This window comes from Elgaria multicarinata, chromosome 13, assembly GCF_023053635.1.
Source record: "Elgaria multicarinata webbii isolate HBS135686 ecotype San Diego chromosome 13, rElgMul1.1.pri, whole genome shotgun sequence".
NCBI lineage: Eukaryota > Metazoa > Chordata > Lepidosauria > Squamata > Anguidae > Elgaria > Elgaria multicarinata.
The window spans coordinates 4,473,409-4,495,031 of NC_086183.1; the positions used below are offsets into that span (position 1 = coordinate 4,473,409).

Here is a 21,623-nt window from a genome sequence, read left to right on the forward strand (position 1 = left end):
ATGTTGTGGTGCTTGAGAGCCCACTGGTTAGCAGGGCTGGCCCGAGATGTTTTGTTGCCTGAGGTAAATAAAAAGGCGGCACTTTCCCTCCCACTGGCAGGGGACAGCACCTTCCACTGCACCAGAGAGCGGCGGACTCACTTCAGGAGCCCATAGCAGGGCAGGGGGCCCATGCAGCTACGTCCGCCACCACCTTGCCTCCTCTCCCTGCTCCCCCAGCACCTGCTGCATGAGGCAGTTGCTTCACTCCGTCTCATGGTAGGGCCGGCTCTGGTAACGTAACAACAGTGAAGTGCATTTTACAATTCAACCGACAAGTGAGATGACAGAATCCAGAAAAATCTAGGGCGTTTCCAATAAGCAGCAAAACGGAAAACTGAATCCCGGCAGCCGTTTCAACCCCGCTCTGGTATCAACGAGTAAATTCGGAATAATCTTCCCTCTCGGGTCCCTTTCCTCAGCGATTGGGCCCCCCGGTGTTCTCACTACAGCTCCAGGCGGCTCTGCCGGAACTTCCCTGACCCATCAAAGTGGCACGTATCACCACTTGATATTTAAAAAAATCTTTTTATAGTGGCTCAAGAGCCGGCATTATTCAATGGGACATGCCCTTTCAGGGCAAGTCTGCTCTTTGGGAATGGCAGGAGGATAATTGCTACACATTATCGCTTAGCTGCCTTGGGGTTCCAGCAGCTAAAAATCAGACGATGTTTCGTTTCGGGAGATGCCGATAATTAATTCCTGCCTTCGCAGGTACTCGAGATGCGCTCACGCCGGTGGGTTTTAACGCATCGCTCTCTGCGGTATTGGAGAGTTGCGGTTGCCACAGCAACCCCAGCCTAGTGCTGCCTGGGCCATAGCACCCGATCCTGCCACTCCGCTCAAAGGAGCTGCTTTCATCCCACTTTTGTTGTTAGATTCCGGCCTCTCCTTTTTTCATGAGGAGGAAGCACTATGCAGCCCTGCCCTACTTAGACAACTGGTGGATGGTTCATCGGGAACAGTTGATTAAAGATCACAGAATCATAGAATAGCAGAATTGGAAGGGGCCTACAAGGCCATCGAGTCCAACCTCCTGCTCAATGCAGGAATCCACCCTAAAGCATCCCTGACAGATGGTTGTCCAGCTGCCTCTTGAAGGCCTCTAGTGTGGGAGAGCCCACAACCTCCCTAGGTAACTGGTTCCATTGTCGTGCTGCTCTAACAGTCAGGAGGTTTTTCCTGATGTCCAGCTGGAATCTGGCTTCCTTTAACTTGAGCCCGTTATTCCGTGTCCTGCACTCTGGGAGGATCGAGAAGAGATCCTGGCCCTCCTCTGTGTGACAACCTTTTAAGTATTTGAAGAGTGCTATCATGTCTCCCCTCCATCTTCTCTTCTCCAGGCTAAACATGCCCAGTTCTTTCAGTCTCTCTTCATAGGGCTTTGTTTCCAGACCCCTGATCATCCTGGTTGCCCTCCTCTGAACACGCTCCAGCTTGTCTGCGTCCTTCTTGAATTGTGGAGCCCAGAACTGGACGCAGTACTCTAGATGAGGCCTAACCAGGGCTGAATGGAGAGGAACCAGTACCTCACTGGATCTGAGGTCCAGTGATTTTTTATGTCACAATGGGATTTTACTGATCCCGTAGACACACTTTTGGGCTTCCCTTTCAGTTATCTGGAGGATTTGCATGAGGAGGGACTTTCAGATTCACTTTGAATCCCATTAAAGGGGGAAAAGAAAAGAAAAAGCTGGTGACGAGTGAGAGATGGCTGGATGGCTGAATAACCACTTTGGGCTTATTGAAAGTCTTTTTGGCTTCCCTCAAAAGGTTTGAGCTGAGGAGGAAGCTCTAAATTTGTTTTTGATTTCACTTTAATTGATACCATCTGTCGGGGGATAACTTTGATAAACATGGCTTCATTCTCGCCCTCATTTTAAGAAAAAAAATGCTTCCGTCCTAAGGGATTGCCTCTTGTAGGAGTAGTAGGATGGGGGTGGAAATGCCTCCTGTTCCTCCATTTCTTTCCATTCACAGGTAGATGCCCCCTAGTTTTATTTTTACATATATTTTTTAGGGTGTAGTCTGAAGGAGGTGCGTCACGCAGCCCCCTTCCTGAATTTAAGTTGGTCTGCGTCCAGTCAGTGCTTGGAGGAGGAGAGGGAGTTAGTTTTGTGCTAACCCCGTGCCGTTTCTCACAAGGCTTTTCCCAGAGAGGTCCGCCTGGCGCCTACACTGTACTCTTTTCGTCGCCAGCTGAAGACCTTTTTATTCTCTCAGTATTTTAACACTTAATTTTAACTTAAATTTAAATTTTACAGTTCTAACTCTGTATTTTAATCTTATATCAATTTTGCTGCGTGGTTTTATCCTGGTCGTGCTTTTTATACTGCATTTTGTATTTGTGTTTTTAACCTGTTGGTTGTTTTATTATGGTTTTAATTTCTGTGAACCGCCCAGAGAGCTTCGGCTATTGGGCGGTATAAAAATGTAATAAATAAATAAATAAATAAATAAATCTAGCTGACCTACCTTGTTGCGTGCGAGATGTCTGACAAAGAGCCTTTAGGATTCAGAGGATCCTGGCCTCCCCTCCTTCCTACCCCCCTTTTCCCTCCCCCAGATCTCCTCCGAGGTTGATATTTCAACCTCAGAAGAGCAGCTGCTGTGCTGCTTTATATTTGTGGTTGTGTGTGTGGGGTGTGTGTGTGTGTGTGGGGGGGATTGGTTCCGTCTTGGATTCCCCTTCCCAAGTTCATAGCAGTGTCTACTGCCTCAAGAGGGGGAGTTGCCCACATCCACTGGGGGCCATAGGACTAGGGATGGATGGACTTGCCTCAGACTAGTTTCCCAGGGTGCTCAGCGAGCCACTGCCCCTACTTGCTCCCCCCGGACTTGCCTATGAGCCCATGGACCCACTCACAAACCCACAGCCCTTACCTGACCCTTCCGCGAGTGCCCAGCAGGTGTCCATCTTTGCATAGAAATGGTGACTCATGTTTTTCCATAAATCAATTCTTATGCAAATGGCAACTGTAAAGCACTAGGTGGCGTTGTGGTATAGCAGGATTGCACAATTACACTAGGCTTCTTCCTGCCATTCACAAATAATACCAGAATTTCCTTGTTAGAAAATCCCCTGCTAAAATGGTTGCAAAGAACGTGAGAGGCCTTGGAGGATGAAAGTGCTCACAAACTACCATGAGTGAGGAATCACAAGCACACAATTGATGCCTTGTGCAGAAAGGCTCTTAGCCTTTCAGCTACAAATCCTGACTTTTTGCAGTATAACACCCAGTCTGGAATTGGCCGCTCCAAGACTTCTTGGAGTGAGATATAAGCTGAAATAAACAATGGGAATTATTATATGAATGCACACCTTGGCATAGAGGAATGGCTTCGTTCCAGCGGAAGTATCCCTGCGGGTGCCTCGAACACGCTGAAGAGCTGTGGCCGACAAGGCGGTAGCCGGGGTCACAACCAAACCGGATGGTGCTTCCTGGCTGTAGGCCGGTGTGGCTGAGGATGGAGCCATGGAGAGGAGGTGGAGGGAGGCTGCAATAAGGGGCTAGAGAAGTGGGAGGGGGACACACACGTGCACATGCTCAAAGATATGAGACTACATGGAAAGAAGTGTGGAGAAAGTGGGATGACCTCAACTCATATCTGTCCCTTAAAAGCCATACCCCCCTGGTCACTGGTCACAGGACCCGCAGGCCACTGAGGTTGAGGGTTACATCTCAAGGACGTGTGCCTTGCCCCCAATGCCACCTGATGGTCACACATTAAACAACATGGATCGTATCCCATTTTGCCCTAGTGCTAGTGATGTTGCAGTTGTGTAAACCAACAGCTGTACAACAAAGCCATCATGTTTTGTGCCCTTTCTTGGCGAGTTGGTGGTGGCCACCCAACTTGCACAAGCTGTGATGATACAATCATTTCCTATGCAGAGAAGTTTCAGAATTATCTGCCCTCAGACGAGGCAAGCCCAGAACAGGGGCTCCTGCAGAAGAGGAGAAGGTTAGCTCCTTTTAAGGAAGGTTCTTCTTACACATTCAAAAAAGTACTTTTTTTTTAGTGTAAAGGTGAGCGGGCCTACAGTGTTAATTCAGAAAAAGAGAGCGCACCTCAGCTGGCCACTGGAATGCCTCCGCGTGGTCAGAGCTTGAAGATCCCATCTTGGTTATCTTGAACTGGTGCTTTGAGTAATGCCAGGCATCAATCTGGCCTGTGCACCACTACTCAAGTTTGACCAAAATGGAGAGAGTGGGGTGACAGTTCCAGACCCCAGAAACCCTCCCAGGGCAGGGTTGCTTACTAGTCTGAGCTAGGGATGTCGGAATCTATTTGGGGGGGGGGTGAAGGTCACCAAGCTTTCAACAGCTCAGCACCCCCAGACTCTGACTCGCTTATCCGCGAAGTGGGCTGGCTAGCAGATTGTGTTTTCTTTTCTTTTTAAATTTTATGACATTGACTTGAGTTGAGGCTGCAATTTGCTTAATTTGCACAAATTGTGCCATACATTAGCACAAAATAAAGCACATGATCACCTCAACTTGCACAAATTAAGCAAATTACAGCCAAAAATTGTATAAAATTGTATAAATTCAAATTGTATAAATTATGCAAATTTTGCCACAATTTGAATAACTGGTGATTTTTTAAAAAAAAGTTCCGAGGTTTCAGGGGAAAGTCCACAGCTTGGCTTGCAAACTGAGTCGGGGTCTCCGGGGAAATCCAGCAAGCCATCCCTAATCTGAGCAACTGGGGGACCTGCTCTTGTTGTTTACAGGACCCTTTGCCTTTCTTGAGGGCTGTGCACGGACCCCTCTACTAGCTTCAGAGGCTGATTCAGAGCCTTTCAATTGGCCTGGATCTGACCCAATCTGAATCCAGATCCAGAGTGAGATTTGGATGTCCAAATTACTGAAACATCTGAAGGGCTGGATGGACGGCTAGCGCCTGGCTTTCCTGGGCTCCCACTGAGCCCCCCTGCTGAGCAAGCCCCCTCTGCCCACTGCATGAACCCCCTCCCCCATTGTGTGAGCCCCCTACCCCTTCCCTTTAAAAAATGACAACGCCCTTGAAGAGGTGTGGACAACTGCGGCACTCACAACGGGTCTAGGTAAAGAGTAGGCGGCTTGTGCGATGGAGGGGTCTGGAGCTGACCTGACTCAGCCCAAATCAGCCTGGAGCCAACCTGCTTCAGTTCTGGACTGATTTGGGCCGAATCAGCCCACTTCAGCTGAGACTTGTGTTCTAGAGCCAAAGTAAGTGCACAGCTGAACTTTTCTTCTCTTTTGACTTTGCTGTGTTCTGCCTGTGGCATCACCCTTGGTCAATGCTGCTCTCCAATCTTACCTCTGCTATTCTGAGCCAACTTTATTCAATCAAAATTTTAATTTTGAAAAATATATATGAATCCCCTGCCCACCACCCACTCCCACCTGGGTCACTTTCTGCCTCCCTTTCCCTTCTTTTCTCCTGCTTTCTGAGTTTTTGAGGTGCAACGTACTCTCCATGGCGGGCCGCAAACGTAAAGAAGCCCACACCAAAACTCTCAAAGGAACAACGCGACCCTTGTTCATTCAGCAATGAAACCTAAACATAATTTCTGCCAATTAAATATTAATTCATTCATTTAGAGAATAACAGCATTAACTTATTTATGACACATTTATACATGTCCCTGTCTTGGGTTTGATTGCTTTTCATTAAGTAATTAAAATTTTCTTCATTCCAAGAATGAGTTGTTTAATTTTAAGGGAGTCTTTGCCAAACACTCGATAATTGCTTTTATACAGGCAGAGTAATTAAACTACATATGAAACCAGGACCAGTATAAAACACATTGAAAATGATAATGGTGGAACTAGTTACTCTTTCTCTTCTGGGAAATTCCATTCCTTGCCTTTTCCTCCCCCCACCCCAAAAAACAAACAAACAAAAACAACTCTGACAACATATAGGTTTTTTTCCCATATCACAGAGGTACAAAAAAGAAACAGCCATATGCTCAGAATATCCTATGTACTCATTATTACATTTATACTCTGCCTTTTTTCTCCCAGGAACCCAAGGTGACTTAGATAACCCTCATCCTCTCCATTTTATCCTCACAACAACCCTCTGAGGTAGGTTAGGCTGACTGGCCCAAAGTCACCGAAGTGAGCTTTGTGGCTGAGTGGGGACTAGAACCCGGATCTCCCAAGTCCCAGTTTATAGCCCCCACCCCTCCCATGATGCCAAGATCCAACAGCAAGAAGGTAATGCCACCTACTTTTGCATACTTTAGCTATGTAGCTATGAGTAAGTACTACTCAAGATTATGATGCTCTTTTCAAGAACAATAATTGTTATTAATGGCTAGATATTGTTTAACAAGAGACCCCTTGGATTTTTGTCATAAAGAAATAACCTGCAATATTTGTCTCCAAAAGGTTTGGGCAGGGGGAATCCAACTTTGTACAAGTAGAAATCCACTTGCATCACAGGATTTTCTCCATCTTTCCCCCTCCCCTTGTGCAGCCCCCTGAACACCACCAAAATTCTGCTCTGGATGGTACATGAACTCCACAGCAGATTTTGAGGGTGCACAAGGGCCTGCCAAGGCAGGGAAAGAGAATGCCATCTCCCCACCCCAACTCCGCTGCTGGAAGCGACTGCATCAGCAGGAAAGCTTTATTGGATTTCACCCTTTATCAGGGCCGGTGCTGCCATAGAGGCCAGTTAGGTGGCTGTCTAGAGCGCCAAGGTAAGGGGGCGCCGAACGGCACACCCGGAAGTCGCCCTCCCACTCCCAGAGCCGGTCTGGCTGAGTGAGGGCAGCTTCCAGGCGCGCCGTTCCGAAGCCTTCCGCCCCCACCCCCAGTGTCCCTGGCTTGGTTTCAGCTGGGCGCCCGCCCAGCAGCCGAAGCCAACCCGGGACACTGGGGGCCGGGGGCGGGGTCAGGCGGATGGCTCCACTTTCTGACTTCCGGCACGCGCTGGATGTCAGAACGTGGAGCCGTCTGACTGCCCTCACCCAGCTTCCTGGCTTGGCTTCGGCTGGGCCTCCCAGCCAAAGCCAAGCTGGGACGGTGTGTGGGGGGGAACGGACGGCTCCACGTTCTGACTTCCGGGTACGCCAGAAGTCGGAACGTGGAGCTGCCCGCCCACCCACCCCACCGCAGTGTCCCGCCAAGCCAGGAGGACCGGGCGAGAGATAGGTAATGTGGCCTCATCCCCGCCTGTCTCCACCTACCTGGAGTGGTGGGGGGTACAGTGGGGGGGGGAAGCAGCTCACCTTGCCTAGGGTGCAAAAAAGCCTGGCACTGGCCCTGCCCTTTATGTTTTAGGACTGTATAGTCCAAACAGTGGTACCTTTTGAATGACAACTAGAAAATCTGATTCTAGCTTGTGTTTGCAAAATCCTATTGTTTTAAACCCTGATTAGTAGATCCAGAATAAATAATGCCTCTTGGTTTTATTCACACAGCATCTCTTATAGATTGGAAAGGCTGTTTTCTGTTTTTCATTAGAATGATTTGTATTCTTTCAATTCAAATAATAATAATAATAATACATTTCACAAAATTAATAGTGCAAGATATATCATTGAATATCATTTAATTTACAGCAGTCCCTGCTACAGAAAGAGGAGGAAATAAAAATGAATTAGGCAAAGAAAACAGGTTGAGTTATTTTTGTATGCGAGAAACAGATGCTAGAGTATTATTAATAACTTTAGACTGCTAAAAAAGAAAAGAAACAAAACATTGCAGGCATTTTGCAGTCCATCATTGCGTTACACCTCAGCCGTCATGCCGTTTCTGTGTCTGCTACTTACTCACCTGAATAGCGGATCCTGAAGCCCTTCCTGCTGTAAGCATGGTCAGAGGACCAGTGGAGATAGACTCTGTTGCCTGTGCTCGTTACTGTTAGTGGGGCAGAGTAATTCCCACTTAGAGAAAGCAACAGCGGGCTGTGGCCTGTAGGTCCTTCAGAGAGAATCAGACAAACACAACATAAGGACATCTAGAAAAGCCCTGCTGGAGTGGACCGAAGTGTCCAGCAGCCCATTGACCTAGAAGCTCAGGAACTTTGCCAGAATGCAACAGCAATCCCCTCTTGCTTGTCTCTAGGCCTTGTGATTTTAGAATATACGGCCTGTGAACATGGATGCTCCATCTAGAGATCATGGCTAATACTCAATGGTAGACCTATCCTCCTCTGTAAGTTAGTCTAATCACTTTGTCTGGGACCTCCTCTGGTAATGTTAGCAGGATTGAGGCCCGAATAGAACCACTGAGAAACAAGAGGGAAGGGTCAGCATGCTCAGGGGAACCCCAAGGGTTGCAGAAGAACAAAGCATTAAAGGGAAAAACAAAACCTTAACGGAGGAAGTCCCCGCCCCCAGCCCAAACAGCCCAATGAGGAATGAGTATGCTCAGGGGCATGGCTTGCTGGCTGACCAGGAGGACTATCTGCTGCACCATTTGGTTGCAAATTCCAATTGCCCTTTTCTAAAGGAAGCTGCACCTCGTGCAAAATGCAGCGGCCAGGTTGATTTCGGGAACCAGAAGGTTCGACCATATAACACCTGCTCTGGTCCGCTTGCACTGGCTGCCTGTATGTTTCCAAGCCCAATTCAAGGTGCTGGTTTTGACCTATAAAGCCTTACACGGCTTCGGACCACAATACCTGACGGAACGCCTCTCCCGACAAGAATGTATGTTCAACATCTAAGGTCCTCCTCCGGGTGCCTACTCCGAGAAAGGCTCGGAGTGTGGCAACGAGGGACAGGGCCTTTTCGGTGGTGGCCCCCAGACTATGGAACAATCTCCCTGATGAGGCTCGCCTGGCGTCAACGCTGCTATCTTTCTGGCACCAGGTTAAGACTTTCTTCTTTGCCCAGGCATATGGCAGCACATCTTAATCACCCACATGTTTAGGTTTTTTAACGGTTTTTAATGCTTTATGTGTATATGTTCTGTGTTTTAAATTTTTAAATTTTGTATACTTATTTTTATCTCAATTTTAGAATTTCTGTAAACTGCTCAGAGAGCTCTGGCTATGGGGGCAGTATATAAGTGTAATAAATAAATAAAATAAATAAATAAAATAAACTAGGGACCACCACCACATCATGTGGCAGTGAGTTCCAAAGTTATTTATTGACTTACTTATATTTATATTCTACCCTTTCTCACAAGGATACTTCCTTTTCTGCTGCCAGCCAATTTTATCTAGCATTATGGGAAGAGCAACAGAGGTCCTATACACTCTTCATTGCACAGTTCATAATTCTGCAAGCCTTTATACCTCTTCCCTCCTTAGGTGTCCTTTTCCAGGAACCTGAGCAGTTCAAAGCCTGCTCTCCCCACAAAACAAAGCAAAACTAAACAAAAAAACTCTTGCCCCCAAACCATCCGGGTTACTCACCATCAAATATCCCAAACTCATCGTACTGCTTCTCACTCAGGAAATACTCCACGGTGAAGGTGATGTTGTATTCAGGCTCCACCTTGACCACCCAAGAGCAAGTCTGAAAGTGGGGGTAGCTGCCTGAGAAGGTCGGGCTCAGGATCACTCCCATGGAGTCTGCGAGGACCTCGTTCATTGGGCAAGGAACTGATTGGTGCAAAAGAGAGCAAGACAGCTACTTATATCAGGGATCCCTAACTCAGTGCAGACGGGCACCTCCAATGGTGCCCATGAAGAGGTTCCCCACATAGTGCTCGTGGGCTTCCACCAACCTATAAAAATGTTTTCCTGTTGTTCTCTTTAATATACGTATATGTATTTGTATATATACGTAGCAATGAAGACCTAGGAATGCATACACGTTTCTTGCAATTACACATTGGCGTCAACAAACCAAACCAAATATCCAAATATATATCTGTTAGAAGGTGGCATCTATATGCCACCCGTTCAAATATTGGAAGGTCCTCAATCCTATCCCATCATAGGAGATGAGTGTTTATCCTTCCAATGGTGTAATATCAATGTTCTAGCACCTAAAAGGTCATGGACAATCCCTTTATGCTGTCTGTTAGTTAATTTCCAAGAAGCAGATAGATAATTTAAAAGAGCATGTACTTCAGCAAATATTAAAGACTGTTCCAGTACAAATGAATCTGTTTAATAACCACCACCATAAATGCTACAACTACTGAACGTTACCAAAGCATACGTTGAAAAGAAGCATTAGCTGTATTGCACTGCCAGCAATTAGCTGAATTAGACAATCCCTTATCAAAGTTTTTTGCTGAATAAGGTGTGTCCCAATTTCCATAGATGCAACAAGTAGACACCAAAGTGGCAATCCACTGATTAGGCATTTGGTAGTGATGTCCACAGCTGTTCCACAAATTCCCAAGTGTGCCCATGGGTCCAAAAAGGTTGGAGGCCCTAGCCTGTGTAGATGTATTAAGCTTCCTTCTACCAAGTCAGAATATTTGCTGATATTAAAGACAAAACTGAAGTACTTCGGCCACATAATGAGAAGACAGGATACCCTGGAGAAGAGGCTGATGCTAGGGAAAGTGGAAGGCAAAAGGAAGAGGGGCCGACCAAGGGCAAGATGGATGGATGGGATTCTGGAGGTGACGGACTTGACCTTGGGGGAGCTAGGGGTGGCGACAGCCGACAGAAAGCTCTGGCGTGGGCTGGTCCATGAAGTCACGAAGAGTCGGAAGCGACTGAACAAATAAACAACAAACAGCCTACTACTGTCTACTGTCCCTGGCAGTGCTCTCCAAAGTCTCAGGTAGAGAAGGATCTTTCCTATCACTGGAAGTGGAGGTGGTAGGGACTGAACACGGGAACTTTGTCATGCAAAACATGTGCTCCACTGCTGAGCTATGGGTGTTCCTGTGGGATGGATGAACCTGTCAGTTTTGCTTTCTCTCAGCGTTTGGATTCTTCAAACCCCATGTTCTTTCCATCCCAAGCATGAAGAAATTCATAACTCTCCCCCACCTCCAAATCGGTCAGTTTCACTATCTTCTGCATTTTTTTAAAAAAATAATAATATCTCACCCTATATATGAAGAAATTTACAAAGTTTTGGTAAATTCTTATTTAAAAACAACCCGAAATGAAATCCTCACCTATCCCTAGCCTTTTTTCTCCTTGCTTTCTGTGTCTTCTTCTCCTATGTAAGGATGTCAAAGGAATCCATCTGGGAGGGGTAGAGTTCAACAAGCTTTCATTGGCTCACACCCCCCCCCCCGCCTCGCCCAAACTTTGGACTATTTTCCATTGTGGAGTCCAACTCAGTCTGCAGTGTGCCGGCCAAATATGTGATTTTCCTTGTTTTTTCTTTTTAAAATGCACAGAATTCAGCAGATTTTTTTTTTGAAATATGTGCAACTTCCACCACTATTTACACAAATCATTATTGCACAAGTTACAGCACTAGTTGCTGGGGAACATGGGTGGGAGGGTGCTGTTGCACCATGTCCTGCTTGTTCATCCCTGGCCGATGGCTGGTTGGCTACTGTGTGAACAGACTGCTGGACTAGATGGACCCTTGGTCTGATCCAGCAGGGCTCTTCTTATGTTCTTATGACACACACACTCAAAATATGCAAAAGGTTCCCAGATTTCGGGGGAAACCTACAGCTCAGCATGGAAATGGAAACCAAGGCCATAGCTAGACCTAAGGTTTATCCCTGGATCGTCCAGGGGTCAAACCTGTTCATCTAGGTGACACACAGGGGATCCAGTGCTCAGGCAGGGGCGAACCCTGGATGATCCCAGGATAAACCTTAGGTCTAGCTGTGGCCCAAGTCAGTCATGCCATGAAACTCCACAGAGACCTGAAAGGAGTGAATTTTCCAATCAGAAATCCTTACTCCTACATTCCAGTTAATGCCCATTCAGTGACAACAATAATGCCAGTGCTCCAGGTTTAAAAATAAAGGATGCATGGACCAGCTACTGTGGCTGGCTGCAGAAGAACGTAAGAACCTAAGAGCCCTGAGGCTGGATCAGACCAAGGGTCCATCTAGTCCAGCACTCTGTTCACACAGCGGCCAGTCAGCTGGTGACCAGGGACCTGCAAGAAGGTCAGGTGCAACAGCACCCTCCCACCCATGTTCCCCAGCAACTGGTGCACACAGGCTTACTGCCTCGGTTACTGGAGGTAGCACATAGCCATCAGGGCTAGTAGCCATGGATGGCCTTCTCCTCCAACCATGGAATGCCCTCCCTTCCTTGGGACAATTTTTTTTTAAAAAAAACCTCTTTTTTATTGTGAAGAAAATAAAACAAAACAAAAATTGTGTGTGTGTGTGAGGAAAGCCCCATTACATATATAGGAATATCATCATTTCCCCCCATCAGGTATACCATCCCTTTTCAGAAAAAAAATGGGGGGGGGAGTGTTCCTTTGGATGCTTGCTGAATCCCAAGTGTCTGTGGGAAGTACGATATAATAATAATTGTCCTGTTTAATTCAAACTGGCTTTCTGGGGCTGGACCAGGAAACAGGAAAAGAGTTTTAGCGCTCACTTTGCTTTTAAGCCTCTGAGACGGGTGCTTTAATTGGAATTATATATTTTGAATACAATGTTTACTTTCCCTGAGCTGTCAAGACAGAGTTAGCTATAAATAAGACTCAATAAACAGAGGTTCCCCTTTTTGCTTGAATGTGTAAAGGCCCTTCATAGCTCACCTGAATGTAATTAATGTTATAAATGGAGACCAACCCAAAACCAGCAGTATTTTTTTGTACGTTTGTTTCATTTGTAAGTAGGGTTGAGCTAAGGGTTGGGTCACTTAAAAATGTTTTGGCTGTGGTAAAACGTGTCCCTCTTTCAGTGTTTTTCCAGTGGGGTTGCTCTGAAAAGGTGCACATGTGAACTCATTCGGGAGAAGTGCAGTGGCGATCTCTTCCGGCAGGCCTACCCAGATGAATTTCGAATCTAAGAATTTTAAGATGTCGTGATTGTTATTTGAATATTGTATCAGGTTTTTATGTTCTTTTAATCAGTTTTATGTATTTGATTTATACTGTATTGTTTTATTTAATGTTGTTCTCTGCCTCGATCCAGAGGGAGAGGCAGGTAAGAAATAAATAAATTATTATTATTATCATTATTATTCCAGAACGCACAATTGGTTTGCTCAATCTCAGTGACAAAAACACCCCATAGCCAATCCGATTGGTCACTTAGGATTGTGACATCATGACATTAACTCAATGACACTTACTTCTGAGTAGACATGCACACGATTCAACTATTAGTAACTCCTCCTCAACCTCAGGAGTGATTCGTGTCATCCCAGTTATGGTGCGATCTCCCCAAGCGAGGGCATGCCTGGCGCCAACATTCTCATCTTTTTGGTATCAGGTCCAGACTCTCCTCTTTTCCCAGGCATTTATCAGTATATGTTGAGTTTTTAATCAATCCCACATCCATTTTTAGGTTTGGCTGGCAGCTCAAAGATGTTTTTAGATGTATGTTGTCTCTATCTATGCTGTGTGTTTTTATGTTTTTAAATCTTATATTCCGATTTTTAATGTTTTAATCTTTTGTGAAGTGCTCAGAGAGCTTTGGCTATGGGGCGGTATAGAAAATGTAGAATAATAATTTTCCATAAAACAATTTTCCATAAGATTATATACGAATGGTGCTACACTGAATACTAAATGTACTGTTGGGTATCTCAAAAATGTTGGCATTGTAAAACTGCTGTGGCTAATGTTATTCATGTACTGTGGTCTTTCAATGGAATTAGAACTGGAAATAGAAAAAAAAAAGTATTGACTGAGGTTTAGGGAGGAAATATTACTTTCTCCAGGAATGGCACTCCTGAATGATGTGACAAGACATGTTCAACAGAGAAATGTTAGATGGACAGTTAATATCTTAACTTCAGCTAGGAAGCTAACTGCAAAACACTGAAGAACAAATAAGGAACATTCCTTAGCAAAAAGACATCAAAGATTTTGGCTTGTCATGATCATGAATAAAATTTCAACAATGATTCGAGTATATACTGACAATTCGGATGTTTTCCAGCATTTTTAGAAGGAATGGCCACTAGTCACTTTGTGGGCACTCAGGCATCAGAGGAGCTGAAGCATCCTCAAAGCCACTCACCTTCACAGGTTGGGGGAGGCCCTTCGAACTGGAGATGGGTACCAAGCCTGCAGGTCAGGATCTCCTTTCCCTCCAAGGTGAAGCCAGGAAGACACCGATACCTAATGATGTCACCTGAGGAAGGGGACAAAGAGGTTAAAATATATATTTCAAGGAGCCAGGAGAAAACCGCAACGCCTGGCCACACATCCCGCAGCGTCGGGGTCATCCCAAAACCGTGGGAAAAAGCGGGATTAAAGGCTATGCTGATATCTCGGGGCAAGGGGGGGATCATCCCTCCCTGCTCCCGGGATCCCCTGTGCGTCATGTGGAGGCACAGGGATGATCCCGGGGTGATCCCTGGGATATTGGCAGGCCTAGCCATGGCCTGTCTTCTCCCGTGGGTCAAAGAGCAGCTTTAGAGGTCTGTTCATTTAAATCTGGGAAGTGGCATGGTCAGTGGAGGAGAAAGAAAAACCCCTTCTCCAGCTGGAACCCACCATGCTGCAGGGATCCACCACAATACATCTCATTGTGCCCATGGAGAAAAGTTCTTTTGGAGACTATGGGGAAAATGTGTCTTTTACTGAGCTACCTCTACCTCTCTGTAGGACTCCAGAGTTCTTCAGCCAAGCCCCATGGCTCCCGGCTTCTTGGAGTGGGGACTAGGCAGAAGATGTCTATTCTGTGAAATGTACCACATTTGGGGGTGCAAAATAGGGCTGTGCACAGACCCCCCGCTCCGCTCCGCTCCCGCTCCGCAAATTGTGGATCAGGCCCGCTCCACCCTGCCTTGATCAGCCTACGGTCCGCTCTGCTCTGCTGCGGAGCTCCGGATCCAAATCGGAGCTCTGCAGCTGCGGGGGACAGCGCCAGGTAAGGCCCCTGCCTCCTCCCCCTTACTTGCTTCCGGCCCGGCCCGCCGCCAGCTTCACTAGAGCCCGCGGCTCAACCAGGAACTGTAGGCCCCGCTTGCGGCCTACACTTCCGGGTTGAGCCGCGGGCTCTAGTGAAGCTGGCGGCGGGCCGCGACAGACGCAGGTAAGATCCCCCTCCCCCTTGCCCCCTTACCTGGCTCTGCCACCGTCGCTGCACAGGTGGCAGTGGCAGCAGGGCCAGGTAACCCCCCTTCCTCCCCCTTACCTGTGTCCGTCCGCGGCCTCGCAGCTGCTTCAACTGAGCCCGAGGACTCAAACCTCCCCCTTACCTGCATCCGTTGCGGCTTGGTCTTCCTGTTTGAGTCCTCAGGCTAAGTTGAAGCAGCCGCGGGGCCGCAGACGGATGCAGGTAAGACCCCCCCTTCCCCTTGCCCCCTTCCCCTTGCCCCCTTCCCTGGCTCTGCCACCATCGCTGCACGGGCGGCGGCGGCAGCGGCAGGGCCAAGTAAACCCCCTTACCTTTTTTGCAGAGCTCCGGATCGAGGCGAAGTATCCGCCTTCACCTCGATCCACTCCACGACACTCCGCTGCTCCCCCGATCCTCTTCGCTTCCGCCTTAAGGGGAGACAAAGCACCCCGATCCGCTTCTGCTTCTCCGGTCCGAGGAGAAGCGAAGCACAGCCCTAGTGCAAAAGAAATACTACAAAGAAGATCCTGGAAGAGCATGCAGTCCATACCTATGTTGTAATCCTCATTCTCAGTGATGATTTCAGCATTGGGGACCATAGTTGGAGGCTGGCATCTAGAAAGCTGATAGGCTGAGAAGAGAGGGAGATGAATGTGTGTCAGAATACTAAACTGGATTGTGTTTAATACCTTTGCCAAAAATCAGAACATTGAAGAATTAAGCAGGAAACCAGAAGACACAATTTGAAAGTTATATCCTCCTGACACAGCTGAAACAGAATATTCTTCCTTCTTTTGCCTGGAGATGAGCCATGGATTTTAAGAGAACTGAAGTGATCTGAGGGAGGCTTCTTCACACAGCACATGGTTAAACTATAGAATTCACTACCACAAGATGTAGTGGATGGCTTTAAAAGGGGGCTGGAAAAATTCCCAGAGGAGAAGGCTATCAGTGGCTACTAGCCCTGATGCCTCGGTGCTACCTCCAGTATCAGAGGCAGCAAACCTACGTGCACTAGTTGATGGGTGGGAGGGTGCTGTTGCACCTGTGTCCTGCCGTAGGTTCCTGGTCAGCAGCTGGTTGGCTTACTGTGTGAACAGAATGCTGGACTAGATGGGCCCTTGGTCTGATCCAGCATCAGGGCTCTTCTTACGTTCTTAGGCATGGTTTCCTATAGTGCTCACACTCAGGTGTTTTTGTTGTGTTTTTGTCCCACCATTCTCTCAAGTCAACTAGATTTTGTAGCATTACGGAAACCTTCTAAACCTATTAACAGAGACAATACTTGGATATGTATAAAAACTACAGGTAACAATGGCTGTATTATACTACTTTCACCTCTCTGAAACCATCCTCTGTCTTTGGCAAGTATCTTTGTAATAACACCACAAGATCATAACTGCGACATTAGGTAGGTAGGTAGGTAGGTAGATATATAGAAGTGGCCCACTTAGTTCAACATTTATTTATCTATAAATAAGTACCCAACAACGTAGTATCTCTGGTTGGTGGGACATGTAAGAGGGCTTCCAATGATGATCATTATGTGCTGCTTCATAGAATCATAGAATCATAGAATAGCAGAGTTGGAAGGGGCCTACAAGGCCATCGAGTCCAACCCCCTGCTCAATGCAAGAATCCACCCTAAAGCATCTCTGACAGATGCTTGTCCAGCTGCCTCTTGAAGGCCTCTAGTGTGGGAGAGCCCACAACCTCCCAGGTAACTGATTCCACTGTCGCACTGCTCTAACAGTCAGGAAGTTTTTCCTGATGTCCAGTTGGAATCTGGCTTCCTATAACTTGAGCCCGTTATTCCGTGTCCTGCACTCATATAGAAGGAGGCTGTTTCTGTCTCAAAACCGGGTGTGAACCCAGATTGAAAAGGATTGAGAGGATTCTGGTGAGACCAAGATTTTATTTTTTTTAATATAGCATGATTTGCTACTGCTAGGGTTCTTTTTAGCAGAATTTCACTGCACTTGCACTAAGCTGCATGGATTAAGGTTCCAGCCAGCCATGTCCTTTTTAAGGATACTCTATTCCAATGCCCCCCCCCCAGGTTTTCTCTCCCGTCCCCTCAATATTTACCCAGCATTCTCTGACCATTGAACATGTTTTATCATCATTGGGCTGGTCTGTTGTTATTGTGGATTTGAATAATAATAATAATAATAATAATAATAATAATAATAATAATAATAATAATAGTTATTTCTTACCCGCCTCTCCCTCCGGATCGAGGCGGTTAAGAACATTAAATACAACACATAAAACTGGTTAAAAGAGCATATAAAACCGATACAATATTAAATAACAAACACAACATCTTCACATTTTTAGGATTAAAATTCATCTGGGTAGGCCTTCCAGAAGAGACTAGGCTTTATGGCTGTCTTAAACTCAGAGAGCGCATTAAGCCGCTGAATCTCCTCCGGCAGGCCATTCCATTCCATTATCCCATTAGGGTTTTCTTTTCCTAAACAGCTTTTCGACTTCTGAAATGCTTGGTGTGTCCCAGGCATGCTGTTCCCTCCCTCTTGTTCTCAGTAGCCCTGTTCTGCTTGCAGAGCCATCGTAACTCAGCAGCTGAGTTTGCTCTTAGTATACCTCTGCTGATGGGCATTGCTTTTTGGGAAATGGTAGCGGGTCTTTCTCCCCGCTACATCCTGTCAGGGGCATTTCTGCGACAGACAATGTGACTTAGAGACGCTTAAACGAATACATAAATCATTGGCGTCTCAGTGAGCTGTACAGACCATAGAAATGGATGGCGAAGATCCCTCCGTTGGCCGTGTCGCTGTAAAATTTCAGGAGGACCTGGTTGGAAGTGCTTTGGGTGGTTTTCTTAGCTGAGTTTCCTGTGAAAACGCCCAGCTGCGGAGCTGTCTGCTGAGGCCCATCCCTAAAGAGAAAGGAGGAAATGAAATGAAAGGAACAAAGAAATAGACAAAACACTGCCAAAAATTGTGTGGCTTAGAATGGGGGACCAGGGTCTGGCTTTGTGCTCCACCCAGGCCAAGGAGGAAACTGCAGATAGGTCCTACTGGGACTCTTGGACAACAGGATGCTCCTGGCCCAGGGAGTCAGGTGATACTGGAGGTGCCACCGATAATCTGTCCAGGCAATGTTTTGCGGAGGGAGGTCATGGGATCCTCCATCTATGTTAGGGTGACCATATGAAAAGGAGGACAGGGCTTCTGTATCTAGCATGACCAGATACAAAAGAGGGCAGGGCTCCTGCAGCTGTAACTGCTGTGATGAAGAGGGAATTTCACCAGGTGCTGCATGCATACAAATAACACCAGCTGAAATTCCCTTTTCCATACAACTGTTAAAGCTACAGGAGCCCTGTCCTCCTTTCCATATGGTCACCTTACTCTATGTCCACAGACAAGCTGCCTTTTGCTTGCCTCATTTCTCCCTTCCCTTTGCCTGACTGCTTGCTTGTTGCCTGTTCTTAGGCCTCAGCATGTGACATCCCCTAGGACTCAATATGCTACATATGCACATGTACCTTAGGCCATAGCTAGATGGGGCAATACCCTGGAGATCCCCCCGGGATCATCCCTGTGTGTTCACATGATGCACAGGGGATCCCAGGAACAGGGAGGGATGATCCCTCCCTTTCCCTGGGATCTCACCCTACACTTCTAGCCTGCTTTGTCCACAGTCTCAGGCTGACCCCGAGACCACGGAACATGTGGGCGGATGTCGCGGTTTGTCCCGGCTCTTTGTGAGTAGCCGCAAGGAGCTGGGAACCGCACACGGGGCACAAAGCTCCTCAGGAGGAGCGTGGAAAGTATTTTTTTTTAAAAAATACCATTTTTCACACAAGTGCTCGTGCGCTCCATCTGCTTTAACCAAAAACAAAATGGCAGGCGCGATGTCGCACACTGCATGTAGACCAGGGCGACGATCTCGCGATCATAAAATTGTGAGATCGTCGCCGTAAAAACCCCTGGTCTAGCTGAGGCCTTAGACTCCAGCAAACATCTACAATGTTCATTTCTTAGGGTGTTCCCTGATGAGCTAAGATTGCTATGTACAGGAAACATCACATTTTCTCTTCATTAGTCCTTATAGACATTAGTGCACAGCTAAATCTGGCTGCATAGTGTTGTGATGACCTCATTTCTAGTACATGATCCCCAACTGGTTAGAATTACTTGGGGAGCAACGAAAACAGGGAACATGTAGCTGCTGAATCAGCAACTGCCATGTCTAACCCTAATGCCCCAGTGTTGGGAGAAGGTGTTTCAGGTAATCAATCAGAATCAGATTCTGAACTAGAAGACGCAGCGCCAGACACCAGCCAGCCTGTACCAGTGGGGGAGGAAGCTCTCACGGGCGATGCCCCAGCTGGGAGTCGCCCGCCTCCAGAGCTTATCTCTTCAAGGCCAAATCCTATAAGCTCAGTAGAAAGGGAGGGAGCTTCCAGGGACAAGTATTCCAACACGCTAACTGATGCTAGGGTCCGCCGGAAGCTAAAATGCTCAGCGTGGACAGAGGCCGAGAGAAAGTTGGAGAGATTACGCCAGAAACTACCACCGCACCAGCCGCTTTGAAGTTAAGACATTTGAGATGCTATTTCTTTTCTTTTTGAACGGGCAATTGTCTTGCTTAGTTTGCATAGTTTTGCCTAGGGGGTCGTGTCACAGCGGTGGCCTCTATACAAGTTAAAGAAACGTTTGTTGCTTGAAATAAAGTGGCTTTGTAGATCACTTAGCAAGTTTCCTCATTTCTCCTCCCATTGAAAGCATGAGCAACTAAGAGACATGACAGCAACAGAAGGAGAGACCATGGGGAAACACTGGCTATGAACAGTTGCAACTAGCAAGGAAAAGAAAAACAAGTATGGATTATTTTAGGGATGGAATCTTGACCATGGAGAGCAGTTGGCTAAGTACTATTATATATGTCTTGGGCTAGTTGTGATAAATGTGAAGGGGAGGAAGGACCATAAACGTTTACTTTGGGCCAACGAACGATGTTCAAGATCCCCATCTTGCTGCTTGTCTTGTGCCCAGCTCCCATTCGCATTTACGATTGCTGCTCGCTTTGTGTGAATGAGAGGTTTGCACAAACTGAGCAGCAATTCAATGAGAGACTTGAGCAAAATCCCCCAAATTTGCGCAAATTTCTTCCATACTCTTAAGTGGGGCTGATTCAGTCTACTGAGGAAATTTGCGCAAATTAGGAAATTTGCACAAATCGAACTGAGAATTGAGAACAGGACGAATGTGAGCATGTGTTTGACAATGCACAAATATTTTCAGCGGACACATGCTCGCATTGAGAGGTTCAAATGGGGGGCACGCTCGCAAGGTCTGTGAGCAAAAACGAATTTCTCACACATCCCTATTAGTAGGCCCCTCAAACAAGCAGCTAGAGTTGATGTCACGTGAGCTTGAAATAGTTCAAGATCACCCCTTAAATACCACACGCCTGGACAGTTGCAGTTCTGATACCACACCACTGGGCACTGCTCAAGGGTGAGAGGACAGGAGGGGTAGCAGAACTATGACAGCGCCTCAGATGACATCTCCTCAATATGGGCCATCATAGTTGATTGGGCTCCGACGGAGCTGCTGGTCTACCTGGCCCACTTACCAGACAGTGATGAAGTCATTATACGGCTCTGTTTGCAGCAAAGTGAAGTTGAGGTAGATGCCATATCCTGCTGACACAGTGAGTAGCCATGTGCAGTCCTGGGAATTGGGATACTGATTGGGAAAGCCAGGTGAGTAGATGGTGCCATTGTGTGCAGTGATATTTCCTCCACAGGGGACTGTACGTGATCGACAGCAAAGAGAAATGGAAGTCCAGTAAGTCAAGACCTTACTAAATGGGGGTGGGCGAACTCCCCCACGTTCTGTTCATGTTCCACTTACTGGACTCTTGCTGGCTGCCCAGCCCTGGTGTGCATGTGTGGTGAGCTGCCAGACTGCCCACACAAATGCTCAGAGAGAGCTCACAACATTTTTTAAATCCATAAGCTGTGATTTTAAACAAAATCACAAGTAGGAATAGTTAAAGAAATTGTGATTTGCACAAATTTGCAGTCATAACTGGTGCATTTTGTACAAAATTGCAGATGTAAAGAGCCATTTATACCTGCATTTTGGTGCAAATTGTGCTATTTATGGCCATCAGCCGTGACCAATTTGTGTCATGTGATCCCAACTGTGCACTCTTCTAAAGCAAGCACCATTTTGGATCAAGCCAAGTCAAGCATTCTTTGCAAGAATCCACGCAAGCAGCCTGGACCAGGGGTTTTCCCCCGTGGATTGCTGCCAACCTTCAGCCTATTCCAAATGCACCTTGGGTGAGATTCCAAAGGATGGTTAAATACGGTTTCAAGCATTTCGAGATGCAGGGAGAACGGGAAAAGCAAGGGTTTTACCTAGCACCCATGTGACTGAGCTATAAGACAGGAGGCCTCTGGTTCAACTCTCACCTCTGCTGTGAACTCACTAAGTGTCCATAGGCAACCAATTC

The 21,623-nt window shown here is 46.9% G+C and overlaps 1 protein-coding gene across 1 annotated transcript in view; it reads right to left on the bottom strand.

Annotated features, from left to right (window-relative positions):
• The window catches only part of CSMD2 (CUB and Sushi multiple domains 2), a 784,677-nt gene that overhangs the window by 72,847 nt on the left and 690,207 nt on the right, over positions 1-21,623 (bottom strand). The window contains exons 43-49 of the mRNA XM_063140724.1: positions 20,736-20,913; positions 17,882-18,027; positions 15,676-15,756; positions 14,082-14,195; positions 9,409-9,597; positions 7,818-7,964; positions 3,362-3,550 (exon numbers count right to left, since the gene is read on the bottom strand). Coding sequence (XP_062996794.1) covers positions 3,362-3,550; positions 7,818-7,964; positions 9,409-9,597; positions 14,082-14,195; positions 15,676-15,756; positions 17,882-18,027; positions 20,736-20,913 — 1,044 coding nt within the window. The remainder of the gene's footprint in view (positions 1-3,361; positions 3,551-7,817; positions 7,965-9,408; positions 9,598-14,081; positions 14,196-15,675; positions 15,757-17,881; positions 18,028-20,735; positions 20,914-21,623) is intronic.